Here is a 20189-nt window from a genome sequence, read left to right as displayed (position 1 = left end):
TATATTATGTATATTGTGATGTACCCTAAAATTATGTACTTAATAAAATTAAAATTAATATTAAATCAATATATATATATATCAACAATTATTTTATTATGTGTACAATGTATCTATCACTGATGAAATTTCTTTACAATACAATTAGAAAGTTATACTGCTTACTGTTTATGATTCTGAACAATAAACTTTATTACCTACCTACTTAATTGAAAGTTGAAACTATCTATACTGGAATCCACATAATTTTCTTACATCTTACATAGGTTATTCTTCATAACATAACTAATATCTTTATTTTAAAACCTCTTAATCAGGTAATATTCTGAACACAGTTTATATTCCAACTAGGTACCTATTGAATGTAGTTGCTATATAATATAAATAGTAAATTTAGCTAACTGTATGTTCTATATTTTAAGAGTTATACAACTAGGATACATAACTTGGATACTTATGGACTTAAAAATAGACAGTAAAATTCTTAAAATATGCTACATATTTTGTTTTCACCCTAAGGATTTATTGTAGTCCATTAATATCTATAACAAATAGTCAACAAATAATTAAATATTAATATATTAATTTAATAAAATTTTAAAAAAAAAACCATAAATATAATTGTTTAACTTCAGTGTTAGATAAATTTACTGTTTTACAATTTAGCGTGTACTTGAGTTTTGTATGGATTTTAATTGATGATAAGAACAATAAATAACTTAAATTAGGAAAAATATCTAGGTAATATGGTAGAAAAATTATCGAATTTTCCTTATACACAAATTATCATTATCTAAATACCTATTAAATGTGATAATTTTAGTATTCTATGTCACTCAGTATAAAAGACAATATACATATTATGATACATTATGCAAAGAACTACCTATAAATTGGGTTAATATTTAAATTATAATAAAACCTAAGAAGAATAGCTTTTAGCATAAACTATGATTTTAAATAGAAGTCTATACCAATGTCTGTATTATTTAATGTCTATCCTTGTAAATTGATATAAATTGATATAAATTGTATATATACATTGGAGTAGTTATAAATATATTTATATATTCATAGCAACAATTTTGATTTCTAGACTTCAATAAAAGCTATAAAATATATTTAAAAGTAACGACAAACTACTCAAGTCACTACATAGAAAAATAAAAAAGTTTATTTTGATGAACAAATGAAGGTTTGCATATTATGCCTAATATTATAGGGTTATTTTTCAGTTGCTATGATCAGAAATAATTTTTAATTTTTATAATATACATTATACCTAGGTACATATTATATAAGTATATTAATTAAATCGGTTGAATTTCAGAAAAATTGAAATTTTACATAATATTGAAATATTGTCATCAGGAAATAGAGTTATTTGGCAATCATCCAATTTGGACTTTAACCAGAAAAATCTGAACTAATGTGCATTATATAATTCTATAATATTATTTACATATCACCATTAAATATTTATCTTTTCCTGTTAATTTTTTTTTAACGTTAATACTACTTGAAGAGTACTGTTTATTAAAATCAGGTTGATGTTAAACGTTCATTTTACTGTAAATTAATGAAATTACAAGCAATATATATATATTATAAATACTATAAAACAAATAGATTATCTTAATAAATATTACAGGATTTATTTCAACTATGATAAGATACAAAAAAAAAAAAAGCATATCTAACTAAGTATGGTTATAGAATATGTACCCACTATTCTAGGTTATGTAATTATATAGATATATTTATATCAATATATAAATTATCATTATGCCTAATAGCATTGTTGTAAAGTAGGTATTATTTAAGTATTTATACAAAAATATTTGATACAGCACCTTGCATACAATATATAAATTATATTTGTACAATATATATTAACATCATACTTAAAAAGTTGACAAAACATAATATTCAATTTTTTTTTTTAACTTTAAAAGTTATAATAATGATCTGGTGCTATTTTAAAAATAATGCAATTGCATAAACTGTATATAATTTATTAACAATTATAGGACTATTGTAGAACACAATGACTGATTTGGTGACATTTGCGCACATTTACCTTTTTTACAACCCATTTGCGCACAATTTACAAACAATAGAAACCTTTTTTTCAAAGAAATTTAACCACGTATGAGCTGTACATAAACTGCGTTTCTCAAAATGTTCGAATTGGTCATTACTCGTTGTGAAAAATTATTTATACTCATACATTTTCTTTCACCCTTTATAAGGCTTAGGACTTTCTGTTAAATCATATTCTGGTGTCATAGACTGGCGGGTTTAAAAATGTTCCTGAGCTTAATTTCGCACAACTTACTTAGCAGGCCACTATTCACAATTTTAAAGATAAAAAAAAAAATAATGTAAGTTACAATTACAATCACTTTTACAACATTAAGTCATTATAATAATTGTAAGTTAAATATTTATTATTTATTGGTACACGTTTGATTGACATTAAAGTTTGTCTAACACAACTCAGGTAGGTACTTTGAGAGCACTGAGGACAGAAATAACAATTATAACGTTAATGATAAATGACAACTGAAGGGAAACCACAATTGAAAATAATTGTTATGCTTTAAAGTTTAAGAGTATACTGTCCTGTCTCGTTTAGTTGTGTGGGACCAGCCTAAGATACCCAAACTGGACCTACAAGCTGGTTTTCATTGTTCACAGTTTAGTGCACAAATGAGTTGTCGTAAATTAAAAAAAAAAAATGTGCGCTAACGAGTCTCCACCTGCTGAGGTTAAGGTCTTGTATTCTGTTCACTCCATCCTGATGGAAAGACTCTTTTTCAGTCCTTAAAATTAAAGGGCTTAATATTCAAAAAGTGGGAACTCAATTTTTCTTTTTTGGTAGCAATTTTGTTTAGAAATATCCCTAGCCTACTGAAAATTACATGTGGTGTAGAGTATTTGTTTTCCAGGAAGCAACATACCAAGGAGGGGGGGGTACTATAGCACCCCCCACAGGATCTGCGCCTGCCTATATGGTTATAATGATTAGTTATATATGGCTATACAGTAGCGTGTTTACAGGATAGGCCGATTAGACACGGGCCTGCTCAATTTTTATCAGACATTTAGGTTATCACAAATAAAAATGTCTTTTTTAAAATGTATTATAGAATATAACTATCATATAAATTATATAAATTATACACATAGATAATATTATCTATAGAACTTGATCTGTTATGGATCAGATTGGAAGGTTTGTCCATTGTCAAAATTTTGTCTCGCAACCATTTAAGATCTTTAATATCTACACTTTCGAAAAGGTAAAATGTACAATGCCACTGTCACTGATAACGTTTTAAAAATGTTGTTCAATAATATTAAATACATACCGTAATATATATATAAATATAATAATAAATATAGCGTCATCATAATACTGCAATATTATCAATTGAAAGAGAATTAAGTAGTCCCTATTGATAAATGATCCTAGTACTGTGATTTATGAGCTTTCAAAAACAAAAAATAGACAAATGTCCTTTACACTGTAAATTGATATTATTTTGTATTTTTATTTTATAATTTTATTAATTTTTAAGTTGTTTTTTCTTAAAAGTCCATAAAAAATAAAAACGGAATTTATATTTTCTAGTATATTACCCCTTTTATTTAATCAATAATGTTAAAAATGATTTGATTTTTAAATATTCTTAAAATAAAAGAACAAACCATGTTACAGCAAGGATAACAGCCAAAATTGGAAACCAAAAAATTCACTCCCCATTTGCTAGGACAAATCTTCCCTATGTAGTTTATCACTGACTATAGAACAAAACCGCCATACCCAATTATTGTGTGCTGGACACACCACTATAGCATTAATGAATATTCCAATCCAATAGGTAAAAAATCCAACTATATTCTTAAAAATTCAACTATTTTCTCTTTATTGCGAAGATAGGTAGAAGTATAAATTCTGGCTAAAATAAATACCAAACTGAAGCTTATTATACTAGATATGCAGGTAGGTGAAAATGTAAAAGTCAGATACGATAAACTTAAATAATAAGTTAAAATTATAGGTTCAATTTAGCTTTAAAATGTAAATTAAAATGAAAAAAGATAGGTACCTATAATTATTTAATACCCGCAAGGATATGATTAGGTAAAATATTATTGTAAGTAACCTAATGTGTATATTTTTTTTTATAAGTAGGTACTAATTAAACTATAAGATTAGTTAGTACAACAGTCAATTGTCTACCAATGTTTACTGTTGCTTAACTAGGATAGCATAAGTTTCAATAGGTTTCTGTAGCATTCTACACTATACTACTATAGATTAGCTGGCACTGAGTTTTGAACTAACGACGGTTCTAGATAACATTGCCACCTTATACCAATCTACCACATAGAATACATGTACATGTATATTGATTAATGAATTATCTTTTAATTAATCTAAGTGTGCAATATGATTTACATCATTTCCAAGAATAGATAAAATAAAAAATATTTATTACATAGGAAGGTATGGTACTTAATTAGTTTTTAATTAACAAAATATTTAAATTATGTTGAACCGTTTGAAAATAAAATTACATTTTGGAAAATAAGAAACCATACACAGAATAATAATTGTGAAAATATAATATAGGTATTGTAGTATGTTCTTACCGTAATATTTGTGATGGCTACCTTCTTGAAAACTGACTAAAACGTTTATTTTTTCCACGTAATTTCACGTTGTTACACGTTGTACGTTGTACATATAATGTGTTTAAAGTACGATAACTTTTCAAAGATTTGATTTATTTTAAACTGCCAAGTACCAATTAGGTTGAGTGTTTCATAGCATCGATCACTTGAAAAATATTCAAACATAGGAGATTTTAGGATGTAACAATAGATGCACGTCAGTCGCTAGGACAGAAGTCCGATTGATTGTCGGGCACACCGAGCATAGACATCAAAGGTATCAGTCATATTCAGATATTCTTTCCATTGGACTTTAGGATACCAGATAACAATACTAGATATATAATATAAATTATACACCAAAACGCACAAACACTATTTCGGTTACTCACTATTTAAATAAAAATGTAGGTAATAATAATGAAAAATTAAAACATGATCCAATCATTCTATAGACGTACAGCACGGCACGGCACACGGACTACCTACGAAACGAACACACTAACTTGAAATGAAACGTGAAAAAATATTATGTACACAGGTAACGTACATAATAATAATAATGATAATAATAATTTTCCGTATATAATATACAACACACACATACATACATACATATATATATATATATATATATATGTTTGTGTGTGTGTATTTAATATGTGAGGGGAACCCACACTACGACCTGTAGATAGTGAGCTGTTGTAGTAATAGTAGTAGTAATAGTATAGTAGTAATAGTAGTAGTAGTAGTAGTAGTAGTAGTAGTAGTAGTAGTAGTAGTAGTAGTAGTAGTAGTAGTAGTAGTAGTAGTTGTGGTGGTCGTAGTAGTAGTAGTAGTAGTTGTATATAATACAATGTTATATTATATACTATCATGACGTACCTACGAACGATTGTATAGACTTTTATCACTAGGTAATTAATGCGGACAGGTTGTGCACATCAGACAATAAAAAAGTTTGATCAACCCTTTCGTGAATCGTGATAAAACAATACCGGCGAACTGAGCCGGCGCCGGCACGGCGGCACTCATGGGCATTAGGCAATAGGCATTAGGCATACATTTATCGCAGTTCACAGAGACAGCCAGACAGGGGACTTTTCAAGCCCTTAACCATTACTCCCCAGTCCCAATAATCCACTACCCGACTACCCAAAATCCAAACATTATAAAAATTGAACTATTACTTTATTTTCATCTTATAATTTAAATAAGTACAATTACTATCGTAAACATGAATATTATATATAGAATATTCTTTTTTATAGTTTTAGTAAAATGTTTTTAACATTATCACTTATTATATTGTATTCTTATATGAAACCATCTCAATAAAATTATTTTATTTTCCATTGTTTTAACATCAATATATATATATAATAGGTCTACAAGTATTAGGCACGGACTGACTACTGAAGGACTGAGAACGAAAGCCTAATAACCATTCACCGGGCCACTTAAGGTTTTGAATTGTCCTGGTCGGGGGGGAAATGGGGCAAGTGCGAATCTAGCGCTATCTATATTCGTCCATCTAGTTTATACTTTATACAATGAATATAGGTAGGTCTAGATTCGCACTTGCAACTTGCCCCACTCTCCCCCTGCCCCAGGCCTACTCATAAGTTCATAACCATAAGTGGCCCGGCTTCCCGTCATCCGCCCACCAGTTCGTTTCTAGTACATTACTTCATTCTATTGTTCTATGATTCTATCTTAGTGTCCGTGCTATTATTATTATAGATAGGTATATAAAAATAATAATAATTGATAGTTGATACACGAGTTTTGTCGATTTTCGTATAGGCAAAATTATACAGAATACTGCGCACACAGAATATTCTTTGAAGATTAACTTTCCACAGCCCATTCGATATTAAGTTAAAAGGACGTCACACCCGCAAGTGTTGTCGTGTTGTCACCGTCCTACACACGTACGATATAGACAAAACGCGTTTCGCAGTCTTATGTATAAATCGCTCAATTTTGGTTCTAGAGTAAAAATACCTATTATAAAATTGAATTGTGACAATATTTCTAAGGCCAAGTCGTTGCGTTTTTTCTATTATACCCAATAAAACGTTCATTATATTGTTTAAAAATAGCAAGAATTTCAACATATTTAAAATACGTTTAGCTTTTCAAAATTTAAATTTTTTAAAAACAACTCACCGTCTTGCCCTCCAAAATATTGTCATATTTTAATTTTGTAATAAGTATTTTTATTCTAACACTATTGAGCAAATTATCCTCAGACTGCGCTAACGCGTTTTGTCCATGTACATGTGTAAGACAGATAAAACACGTGACGTCCTCTTAAACGATTTTGTTTTCCATATATACATATTGATATTTATATATCTGTATAAATCAATTTGAATTGTTATAAGAGTTGCACATTGTTACGGTTTTTATCGTTGGTTTTGCAACCTTTTACTAATGGATAACATTCCTGAATAAAATAAATAATAATAATTAATAACTAATAGCTATAATATATTTATCAATATTAATTTATAAATGATTATTGTATTAATATTGTTATTATTAATAAAGCGTAGTATAATTATAGTACATAATTAGTACCTACGGTACTACGTGGTACTAAATGGTCTAAATGTACTATGATGGAATATTTGTATCTTTGTGGACAGGCAGCCACCTGCTATAATAAGTGTAGGTAACTTGGACGTTGGTGAGGTACATTTATAATTTAAAAATTATAATTTATATTATTATCTATGGGTACTGATAGACAGGTACAGATCCAGAGCGGGGGTGGGTGCTAGTTTGGCATGTTGCTTCCTGGAAAATAAATATTCTACACAACATGTATTTTTCAGTAAGTTGGGAACATTTTTAAACAAAATTAGTACCAAAAGAGAAAAATTGAGTTGCCACCTTTTTAAATATTAAGCACATTCACTAAAAACAAGTCTTGCCATTAGGATGGAGTATACATACGAGACCTTAACTTTAGCATTAGCAGATGGAGACTCGTTTGCGCACATATTAATATTATGTACAGCGTGGTAATATACGTGGTTAAATTTCTTTGAAAAAAGGTTTCTATTGTTCGTAAATTGTGCGTAAACAAAAAGTGGGTTTGTACAAAAAGCAAATGTGCGGAAATGAGTTGTAGCCCCTTAGGCCGGGCCTTAGCACCCCCCATAAAAAAATCCTAGATCCACCACTGCTGATAGATAATATATAATTATATACTATAGTTTAATGTTTATGATAAGTACGCGTACGCCGTACGCAATACGGACAATTATTATAGTCGATAAATCTTTATTATATTAGGTCGTATATGTAATTATGTGGATACGTTGGATAGTTGGATAATACCATACATAGACCTATAAACTAATGGACAGCGCCAAGTGCGCCAGCAGGATAAAATCCCACTCGGGGCAAGATAAAAATTATTTATAATCTAATATTAGTTATAGTGATATTGATATTAAAGTACATGCAGTTAAAAATTCCCAGGAGGGGGGGGGGCAATGGCCCCCTTGGCACCCTCTGCGGGCGCCCATGGACAGCGCATGGAGAGAGAAATCGCCAGACGGGATTGTTGAGAGAGAAAAGAGAGGTTTTGGGCTGTTACAGTGTAGTAAGACATATAGCCCAAAACATGTTTTTTCTTCTTTCATATTATTATGGTTATGTGTCTATGTTATGTACTTTTGTTTTCTCGCTCAGTTAGGTCTATAGATAATACTTGTTTTCCCGCCATTATTGACATAATAATATTATGTTGATTGTGATTAAATGATAACATTAGTTGTTACTAATTATTATAGTAATTATTATATTTTTTTTGTAGTAATTGTTATTTCTATTTTCTTATATTATTATTCTATATTTTTGATAAACCCATTCCGGCATAAATCTATAGAAACATACCGTCTATGATGCTTTCCGTTTCGATAGGTTAAATATATTTAAAAAAAGATTCCGACATCGTTGTTTTGATTTGGTATTTTTACTTTGTACTGCAGTTGAAAATTGCTTTAAAATATTATACTAAACAGTACCCAAACAGTAATAATAAATTAACATTATGCGACTTATCAATATATCGTACATCAGCAATTGTACTTATTTTGCAATTTCAAACAGTGATTGAGTCTTAGCATTCATAAAATAAAAAATGAATAATTTTGAACACGAAAATCCCGGTCAGAGCATATTTCAGGGCTCTGATTTGGCCAGTATTCAGGTGAACAATAACTTCCAAGATGACAATGAAGATCATTTGGATGTGCAGAGACTTGATCAAGAGGTACAGTTATTTTAAATTATAGGTTCCCATCATTTTTCCAGTTTCCTTAAGCTTTTGTACCTACTGCTTATATATTTTGTAATATTATTATACCTAGGTTGTTATTTAAAACTTTAAATGATTGCTTACATTATTTTTAGTTTTAATTGTGTAAAATACTATCAAAGATCAAACACTTTGTGTTCCACAAATTAGTAATTCCTTATCAAATAGCAAAAGTAATAGTATGTTAAATGTTATGACAGGTTTGTCAAATTCCAAATGTACCTATATGCCTTGGAAATCCACTGAATATGGGAATATCACTACCAGTAAAAAGTCTTAAATATGTACTGCCTACAAATTGTTTTATAAAGATATTAGTATAAAATATAGCATTAAAACACTCTTTAAATAGGTACTATCTATACTTAATTTTTATATTGAAAAATTACTGGAATATAAAAATCTAAAACTGAGTCTAAAATATTAATATTTATATATATTTGGTGTCTCTACCATTTATGCCACATGGTAGTAACTAAAATATGTTGCCTATCTATGAACATTATAGCAGTGTCAGATTAATACAAAACGGCGGAATAGGAGAAGATTTTGATGTTAAATTAGATAAAACACTTAGTTATACTAAGTATAATTTAATGTGTATTAACAAAACAATTTTAATATAATATATTTTACTTTACCAATGGCTTGGTGTCTGGTAGCATTACACGGAACAAGTGGTAAAACTATTTTGGCACGTGTAGCAGGCTGAAGAATTAGTATTATACATTTTGTAAAGTAATACAAATATAGTTTTAATAAAGGATGGCAGGACTCTGTGATCATACAGAACAAATGTACCTAAGATGACACATGTTTCTGGGATATACTTATGTATATTAGGTATAATACTAAGTAATAACATATTGATGGTGTGAATCACCATAAAAATATATTTTTATTATAAAATTAATTTTTAAGGCAATGAATCTTAAAATACAACAATGATAAAATAATAGAATGTAGTATTTTTTTATGTAATATAGCTACCTCTAAAACAGTTAAAATGTTTAATTTTGTTTCAGCTCAAAATAGAATTGGATGAAGTTTTTAATGAAAGTGGAGCTAATATGAGTGTTATTAGTTCAAGCCATTGTAGTGATGCTTCTGGAGAGGGTAATTTAAAATTTTATTTGGGCATTATAATTAATGCCTATGTCAATAATTTATTTAGGTACTAATTAAGTACCTACCTATTGAAATTAATTATTTGAGGTCTTAGTCACAGGTAAATAAGACACAATTTGATGCTTTGTATTAAAATTATCTAAATTTGTGAAAAACATTAGGTATGTTGAAACAATTGATCAATCAAATAAATAAATAAAATTATCTATAATTCATAATTTTTGAATAGTTGTTGTTAATGTGCTGTATGCCTATATTGAATATTCTGTTACTTGGCAACCATGTGTAATACATTATTCTTCACTTTAATTGAAATATATATTTATGGCATTGTGATTTGTGAATCATATTTTTCAGAGCTGGAAAGTAATGAAAGTCACCCTGAATCTATTCACAAAACAAAGAGAAAAAAAGCATCAATACTTTCTAACCCAGCCTTTCAACACTTACAACATTATATGAATACAAATTTTCAACCTGATTTCCATAGAGATGGTAATATAATAAATAACAATCACTTATTGATTTAATAATATACTGATAATTCATTTATTTGTAATTTTAGGTTCATATCCATCACCCATACCACAATACAATCCACAAGTTAAAAGTGATAAACATATCACATCCAATGATGCTGCACACAATGTTAGCAAACAGTATGTTTATGAAGGTAACACAATTTAAATATTTCTCAAACATATAAGAAAAATATACTACAAATTTCAATCCTCTTTTGTCCAATGTTCAATACCATAAACACAAAACTGCATGTACATAAAATAATAACATCAATAAATTATTGTCTCACAAAGTACAATAATAATGTGTTATTAATGAGTTGCAATGAAGTTATCATAATGTTAATAGAATGTGATAATTATTGAATTCTTATAATATGTAGACTTTAATATTATAAGTTAAGTATTACTGAAATTAAATGGTTAAAAACATTTTATATTTATAATTAAAAGGTTGGGTGTCGTTACTGATACGTTTTTGAGTGGAGCTTTGTTAAGACTCTATAGGCAGAAAGTAGGAGGTTGTTTTAATAATATTTTAGTTGGAAATATAAATTACCTGAGTCTGTGTTGCTGATAAAATTCTACCTAATACTCATTAGTCATTATGGACAGATTTTGTAATTAATTTTTAAAAAAGTTATTTTATTTGTAGCGCCCTACTTTTTGAATATAAAAGTAACTTATCATGATAATGTCGGGTAATGAGAATGTAATTTAAATAAAAATATTTAATGCAACGAGTAACGCAATTTTATTACTTTTTAAAAGTAATTTATCCAACACTGCTATTAGATTTAAATAAAATATCCAACAAATGATATTTAATTTTAATGTTTATAATTTTCTTATTTTTTAGGAATGTCAAATGAAGCTAATTATGAAACGTTGCAAGCTCTGTATGAAATGAGGCGTAGTGAAGTAAATAGATTAGAAAAAGAATTGTCTGAATTTAAAATGCAAGCAGAAGCAGAAATTGATAATCTTCGTAAAAATTTGTTAATCAATGAATCTGAAGGTCAAAGGACAGTCGTGGAGTATCAGCGTCAGTGTGGTAATTTATAAATAAAGACTATAAAAAACAATTATTATATGTTAATTACGGATAAGATCTTATCTAGTAAATAATCATGATGTTTAATATGAGTGTAAAAACTATTATTTATTACACTATTAAAATAATTGATTGCAATTTACGAATATACACAAAAAAAATTATATTTTATGTTATTAATAGTTCTTGCATACAATTTTTAAATTGTATTTATATAATCAATATGTATTTTTGTACATTATAATATAAAAACTCGCTCTGCTGAATAGGTATTGAGGTTTGTTAATGTTGAGTATACCTGATCATTGAGTAGGTAGCTATAATGAATATGTTAAATTTGACTACAATGATTAATCATTGCATACAAAAATTAATTCTGAGCGGAGACAGTCTATCAACCAATATCACTAAGTATATTTTATGATATATTTAAATTTCTATAAATTAACTAATTTTACTATTGTTAATACGATAGGCTGAACTAATTTTTGCCAAAAACTGCATTTATTATACCTATTAGTAATTGTATTTATTTATTATAGTAAGAATACATATAATGATACCATTTCTGTTTAATACGTATGGGCGGGTTTCCAGGATTTTTTTGCATTTCCCCATATATCTGGATACCATATATGCCCATGCTGGTTTTAGAGGACTCTACACAGCAATTTGTTGTCTTCGTCTTACAAGTGTTTAACATAGCAAATTTACACTCAGGAGAACACGTTTAGCTCCGTTAGTTTAAAAATTAGAGTGAATCGACCTATTATGAAACTTGATGGTAACTACATTATCTGTGTTTGTATATGGGTTTTTAACGATAATTCATTTTTTAAGTGAGTTATGAGCATTTTAATTTACACAATAATATTATGTACGCATAACTTACTAAAAATATTAACTATCGTAAAAAACTCACATAAAAACACAGATAATGTTCTTACCATCAAGTTTCATAATAGGTCAATTCACTCTAATTGTTAAACTAACTGAGTTAAGAGAACGCTATACCCGCTATAGACGTTGTCTCAGTCTTACAAATGCTCAACCTAGCAAAAACTGTTTTGTGCGGGAAAGAACCTCAAAGGCTACAATCATAACTAAGAAACGAGATTTTCACCACACAAAAAGGAGAACTTTGGCTGTGCAACGTTGTTTTTATTTTTTTGATATAATTTATATGAAAAAAGTTTTTCAAGTTTGTAAAACATAAACAATAATGGTTTTTGAAACAGTAAGAACATGTTCATATAAGTGATATCAAAAAAATTAAAACAATGTTGCACAGCCAAAGTTCTCTTTTTTATATGGTGAAAATCTCGTTTCTTAGTTATAACTAAAGACCGGATTTAGCATATTATGCATATTCATATTTTTATAAGCTATTACATGCAGTAAATGGATTTTCATCAATCATAGTTAAATAAATAATGTTACAAATTTTTATTTTGCATATTTTTGCATATTTCGGGTACAAGTGCATATTTTCCATAAAAATGCATTTTTTTGCATATTACGTATATATTTAAATATTTTTATTTAATTTTATAACTGTATGTACCATTATTATACACAAATTTGTTCAAAACACAAAAATTGAAAATATTTTTAAAAATATAATAGGCAGATTGTATACTGATTTTCCCGTCGTATAGTTTTATCTTATCTAACATTATCAAGTTATCGACTATCGTTTATTTATACTACAGAACACAGACTGACAGACTAACGACTGTAGTTCGAAGTGTACATTCGGCAATAGTCAACGACGTCAACGTAGTTCTAAATAAACACATATTAATTTTATATAACATTGTTTGTGTTTTTAAATTACAATGCCAAAGTTTCCAAGTTCAAAATTATCATCACTTAGAAAATGGATTGAACCGTATAATAAATCAGGTGAGGTTTTCAAAACCTTAAATAATAATTCAGTTTTTTGTCAGTATTGTAATAAAGTAGTCGTAGTAGAAAAAAAGTTTCAAATTGATCAGCATGTTAAGTCATTTTCACACGAAAAATATTCAAAAACTCCAACTTCTAAACAAACATTCGTTAACCAACAATACTATAGCAAAATTTGTAAATGATTGTCTTAGAATATTATGGCCAGAGGGAGGTAATGACGAAAAAGTTTTGTTAATGTTATCCGATGCAGCCCCATATATGGTTAAGGCTGCCAAAAATTTAAAACCATTTTATTCCAATCTTATTCATGTGACTTGTGCTGCTCACGGGATTCATCGGATTGCAGAAAATATTATGGATATTTTTCATGAAATAAACGATTTAATTAACAACGGAAAAAAGATTTTTTTGAAAGCTCCTTATAGAATTCAATTATATCATGAAATGCTACCTAATAAACCATTACCGCCCCAACCTATAATAACACGATGGGGTGCTTGGTTAGAATCAGCAATATTTTATGCAGATAATTTCGAAAATTTTAAAAATGTTATACAAAGCCTACCAGAAGACGATGTAAAAAGCATTAAAAACTGTAAGCAAATTCTAACTAAATCAAATATAATTAACGATTTAACTTATATTAAAACAAATTTTTCGGTTATTGTTGAAAGTATTAAAAAGCTTGAGACTTCAGGTTTGCTACTCATAAATGCTTTAGAAATATTTGAACAAGTTACAAATGCTATCAATAATCTTTCAGAAAATGAAAATAGCGTATTAATTAAAAAAAAATGTTCCGACATTATTAAAAAAAACAAAGGCCTGTTAATTTTAAAAGAAATTTCTAAAATACACCAAGGTGAGAATGTTGACTTAAGTTCTTCTATCAAACACTTTTCCCCGGAAATGTTGTCAAGTTTTAAATATGCACCCATAACAAGTGTTGATGTGGAACAAAGTTTTTCTGCATACAAACATATTGTCACAAATCGCCGTCATAATTTAACTGAGATCAATATGGAACATATTATTGTTACTTATTGTTTTTCCAATAACAAATAAATTATATATTTTTTATCACAATCATAAATTCATAAAATATATTGTATATAATATTGTAGTTTATTATTTTTTTTTCATCATAAATGTTTTGATTTTATAAATTTTCCATAAATAAAAAGCTGTAATAGGTAATAAAAATTTATTTTGCATGTTTTGTGATATTTAAGTGCATATTTTCGTCATAAATGTTTTGATTTTATAATTTTACCATAAATAAAAAGCTGTAATAATCAAAAATTATTTTGCATGTTTTATGATTTTTAAGTGCATATTCAGAACTTTTTAAGTGCATATTTGCATGCATATTTTAACATTTTAAATGCATATAAATCCGGTCTTTGGTTATAACTGTAGCCTTTTCGGTTCTTTCCCGCGCAAAACCGTTTTTGCTATGTTGTACATTTGTAAGACGGAGACAAAGCATGCGGGTGCAGTGTCCTCTTAAATGTGATCTGCCGAGCGTAAATTTGCTATGTTATGCACTTGTAAGATGGAGACAACAAATATCTGTGTACCGTCCTCTTAATTAGGGATTATTGATGAGCAATTGAGCGTTAATGTTGGTGTGTTTATTAAATATTTGTATTATGAATGTATTTAGTTGGCGTAATCGAGAATTTATATTGAGTCATTTAGGTTTAATTTCCTGGGCCCAGATTAGTTTACGGTCTTGATTTAATCCAAGATAACTGTTTGTGAGATTAGAATTTGAGTGCCATATATGAGTATTTGTAAATAAATATTAATTAGACCCTTTAAAAAGTGATTTTTGTGTCAGATTAGTTTTATTATTAGGTTTAATTATTCCAATAAGTTTCAAACAGGAAATCTTTTTTTAAAAGGATTTATGATAATATTATTGAAGTGACCATTATTTTGAATAGTTATGATTTTTTTTTTATATATTTGATGTCATTGCAGAACAAAAGTTTTGAGAAAAAATGTATTATTACAATTTTTATTGTTGATCATTTTTAAGTTTTTACTTTTTTGATTGACCCGTTCAATTTTTAACTTCATATTTTTTTTTTAAAGTTTAAAACCATAATTATAATACTTGAATTTCAAAGCAAAATGTCACCAATTTAAAAATAGTAAAAAAATTATTTTGAAAATGTGTGTTAGTCTAGCTATTTTATCTTATATTGTCTCATAATAAATAATACAATATTTTTATTTTGCTTAGAAAATCTTAAAGAAAATATTGAACATTTGGAAAATCAAAACTTAACTTTGAAACTTAATGTAGAAACAAAAGATACAATAAATTCTAAGGTTGGTTATTTAAAAATTTATAATTGATTAAATGTTTATAGTCCTGCTTATAGTTATTTAATATTGATTATAGCTAACTAAAGAGCTGGAAACAATTCAAATTAATATGAAAACTCTTGAAGAACAACTTACTAACCTCTCACGTAATAATGGTTCAAGGCAATATGATACAAATGTGGACTGTATTGTAAACGATTTGAAAAAAAAGCATAAACAAGAAGTAGTTAATTTACAGAACCAATACAAAAGTGTTATAGAACAAATACGTTTTAAAGTATAGTTAGTTGTATGGTTAAAAATGTATTACTTTATTTAGTATTGTATTTTTTGTAGGACCGTCATTGTACATTGTTAACAAACGAGCTAAAAAAACTGCAACAAGAACACCATCGCATTATATCAGAAAATAATGATTTGATTTGTAATCTTAAAAAAGAATTAAATGCAGCACAACAAAATAAACTATCAATTTCCAATAACTATGATCACATTTTAAATTTAAACAGTCAACTTATTGAATGTTCCAAACAAAATCAACAGCTAAATAATACATTGCAAAGGTTAACAGTAAGTAAAAATAAGTTGTTAAATAATAATTAATAATATAAATTGTATTCTTAAGTTTTTGTGTTTAGGTTGAAAATGAGAAACTTCATACTAATTTGAATGGTTCACATGTTAGCAATGACTTACATAATATTAATGATGGAAGTCTATTAGAAGAAGATTATCAGAAGAGTTTAGAATTGTTACAAAAACAAAGAGACGATGTAAAAAATTTAACAGAAATGTTAAGTGTTAAAAATAGAAGTATTGCTGAATTGGAAAAGAAAGAAATAACATACCAACATTGCATACGTAAAATACAGGTACAAGCACAGTTAATATTATGGTTTACCCAAATAATTTACCTCAATTAAAATTAAAATATATGTATATTATTTATATATTATTATAATTATTTATAATAATATAAATTAATATGTTTCAGTTAGAATTAGAGAAATATTCTCGTGATAAAAGCCAAATTGGTGAACATTCTAATTATTGTGAAACACTTCGAAATGCTTTAGAATTGCAACTAGAAGATACCATGTGTAAGTTAATTCGAACAGAAGAAATGGCTACACTTTCAAAACAAATGATTGATGATAAGCTTATAAACAATAATTCAATTGAAGAATACATGCATTACCATCAATTATCATTGGAAAATATTTCAAAACAAAAGGATGAAGAAATAGAGAAACTTAAGTATGTTTCAGAGTTATATAAAGGATATATTTTTTAAACTTAAAGCAGTTAAACTATATAAAAAACAAAAATAATAGAACTCTTGATCTTATATTTACTGATATCCAAAATTCAACTGTTTTTAAAGGATGCTCCTTAGTTCCTTTGACTGATGATCACCATCCTCCATCAGACTTTACTTGTAACCTTGATCACACTTATTCATTGATAAAAGTAGTAATGACTTACTTTTTTATAATTTTATTAAATGCGATTTTTCAAGCTTATCAGTTTTTTAACTCATTCAATTAAAATCTCAAATTTATTTTTTGTCCCATTTAAAAAAAAAAACTTGTACCGATTCATTTTTCTCGAGAGCTCTTACACTATGTAATCTAATTTTGTAATAATTTTGTTTTTTTTATGTCTCGTGAATGTATTAGAACGAAAGCTTTGTCTTTATTTTGAAATTGAAACCATTTATTATACCTTTCACAATATTTTGTTCAGTACCTACTTAAATTAAACCAAAATTATTTACTGTAAAAAAATTATTTTTTTTTTATTTTTGGCTGTATAGATTACTATTATATCTTTCTCATGTAAGTGGCTTGTCTTGTAAAAAAATTTAAAAATACATAAATAAATAGTTAAAAATACTCATTGTAATGTTAATAACTGGAATTTATAGAAATCGTATGGAAGAATATGTAAAAGAAATTGATGAACTAAAACAACTCTATGTTAAAGTATGTTCAGAGAAGGAACATAGTTTAAATGAAAAAGAAAGATTAGAAAAACGTTTTGATGAATTATCTTCTCAATTTGAAACACTAGATAAACAATATGGTACCATAGTGAAAGGTATGTATTAATTGTTATTTGAATAACATTGGAATTCAAAATCTTAAATTTTTGTAGAAAAAGAAGAATTGGCTATCACTTTAACTGGTATTAAAAAAGAAATGAGTGCTGATCAAGATTCTTTTCAAAAACAATCAGTAAGCTTTTAAATTATTAGTTTTATCAAATAGAAAATATTAAATTCGATCACCATTTAGGTATCAATATGCATTTAACATTTAACAAAATGGTTTTGTTTTTTTAAGTTGATAAAAGAAATTGAAGATTTAAAAAATGAGTTATTGGTGCATAAACGTCAAAAAGAGATGATTGCTAAATTAAAAATTGATTTGATTCAATCTAAAGAAAGAGTATTGTCCTTGGAACAACGATTACAATCAGAGTGTGATTCGAAAGTGGCTACTTATTTTGAACAGTTAGAAAATTTAAAAAAACAGTATGAAGAAAAGGTAACAAAATATAGTAATAATCAAAGTTGTATATTATATGTTTTAAAACATTTAGGTTGATGAATTAAAACAAGCAAAAGATATAATTTGTAAGTTGACCAATTCTGATTTACAAACGTCTTCTAAAGTAAACAATGATGAAAAAACTTTAAGGTCAAAATTATCAGATTATGAAAATTCATTGTCTAATATAGAAAGGAAACACAAACTTGCAATGAATGAAATGACATTCAAATACAAAAATGAATTAGACGAGTTGGAGATGATTTACAATAAAAAATTTAGTATGTACAAAATTCAAAATTATTAAAAAAGTTAAATTAAAAGTTTCCAAATTGTATTATCACTGTTTAGATGAGGAAAAAGTTGCATGTGGTAAAATTATTGAAGAGCTTAAGAGTAAACATAAAATTGAAATAGAAACATTAAACACTGTAGCAAAACAGAATGCAGACGACTATGTAAACCAGGAAATGATACAAATTGTTGCTCATCATAAACAGCAGTTTGAAAAAGCTAGGGAGATTGTAACATTAAAAAACAACCTCGTGAGAATACATTTGCCTAATGTTAATTTTTTACCTCCATGCTTGTAAATAATTCATTATGCTTTATAAAATAGATAAAAGAACTCGAAATTAAATTGGAAAACGCCAAAACAGAAATTTCAAATCAGGCTCTTCAGTATGAACAGTTTAAAGAAATGCACTCTAGTTCAACAAATATGAATAAGCTCAAACAACAAATTGAAGAGGAAAGATCAAAATTTGCACAAATAATGACCAATTGGTCCCAAGAGGTGACTTAGACTATATATAATAGTGAATTTATATACTTTATAGTATTGTGTTTATTTTTTCTATTATAAAAAAACTTTTAAATATATTTGAATTATATTTTGGAGAATACTGTTAATTATTATATTCTATGTTTTAATTAGATGCGCCAAATGAAAGATAAATTATCTACAACAGTATCCGAATGGGAAAAGTTACAGGCAAAGTATGCCAAAGTAAAACATGCTGCATTGGGTTATAAACATGCCAACCAAAAACAACATCAGGTTTACAATGAATTATTGGTAAATTGTGTTCGTTTCCTAGATGAACTCAAAACTAAAACTGATGAGCTTTTGACACACAGAGAAAATGAAATCCAACAAGCCCTTGAGGAATTTGAAAATGATTGCAAACAAAGACGCTTAGCATTCAGTAATGTTAATAAATTATCAAGTTTTAACACTAGTTGATCTTTTGTGAAAACAGTCATTCTGTATAAATAATTTTATATGTTTTTTTATTTACTAACCTTTATGTTAATATTTTTTTTAATATAACATTTTTATAGTTATTTTTATTTAACATTCTTTTTTTTACTTTTATAAATAAAATAAAATTATTTTCATTGTTGTTTAAACGCAACCTGCAAACCTCAGCAATGTCTAATAATAATAAAAAAATAAAAGTAGGTTTCGATTGTACTTAGTCATTGGTAGGTCATTGTAATGGATGTGTTAAATTTAAATTGAACAATCAATGTAAAATGTTTACATTCAAAAAAACATTTCAGAGTAGAGACGTGTTAAGTACTATTTGTTAGGATATTTTAAAATGAACTTACAAATATAAAATAAGTATTATTAGCAATTTATTTTCTTATTAATGGTACGA

General features: G+C 27.2%; 2 protein-coding genes across 5 annotated transcripts in view; one reads left to right on the top strand and one right to left on the bottom strand.

Moving 5' to 3' along the window:
* LOC132937921 (V-type proton ATPase 116 kDa subunit a 1) overlaps nt 1–5272 on the bottom strand; it is a 47014-nt gene extending 41742 nt beyond the window's left edge. The window contains exon 1 of one of the 3 annotated variants that reach the window (XM_061004531.1): nt 4663–5272. The gene's annotated coding sequence lies outside the window, so the exon portion shown is untranslated. The remainder of the gene's footprint in view (nt 1–4662) is intronic. The other 2 variants (XM_061004533.1, XM_061004532.1) reach the window with 2 other exon arrangements.
* Nucleotides 5273–8450: 3178 nt separating this feature from the next.
* LOC132939163 (putative leucine-rich repeat-containing protein DDB_G0290503) lies at nt 8451–19923 on the top strand. 2 transcript variants are annotated; one of them, XM_061006193.1, is made up of 17 exons: nt 8451–8974; nt 10045–10135; nt 10505–10642; nt 10713–10820; nt 11528–11722; nt 15885–15973; nt 16047–16247; nt 16307–16540; nt 16609–16842; nt 16965–17227; nt 17898–18070; nt 18128–18207; nt 18316–18519; nt 18575–18803; nt 18874–19067; nt 19142–19318; nt 19460–19923. In XM_061006193.1, the coding sequence occupies exons 1-17, from the start codon at nt 8843–8845 to the stop codon at nt 19766–19768; spliced, it is 3051 nt and encodes a 1016-aa protein (XP_060862176.1). In that variant the 5' UTR covers nt 8451–8842; the 3' UTR covers nt 19769–19923. The 2 variants fall into 2 exon arrangements, with proteins under 2 accessions (XP_060862176.1, XP_060862177.1); XM_061006194.1 differs by lacking the exons at nt 8451–8974; nt 10045–10135; nt 10505–10642; nt 10713–10820; nt 11528–11722 and adding an exon at nt 13509–13627.
* The last annotated feature ends 266 nt before the right edge of the window (nt 19924–20189 follow it).

Source organism: Metopolophium dirhodum, chromosome 2, assembly GCF_019925205.1.
Source record: "Metopolophium dirhodum isolate CAU chromosome 2, ASM1992520v1, whole genome shotgun sequence".
Classification (NCBI taxonomy): Eukaryota; Metazoa; Arthropoda; class Insecta; order Hemiptera; family Aphididae; genus Metopolophium; species Metopolophium dirhodum.
This window is presented reverse-complemented; position numbering and strand designations above follow the sequence as displayed.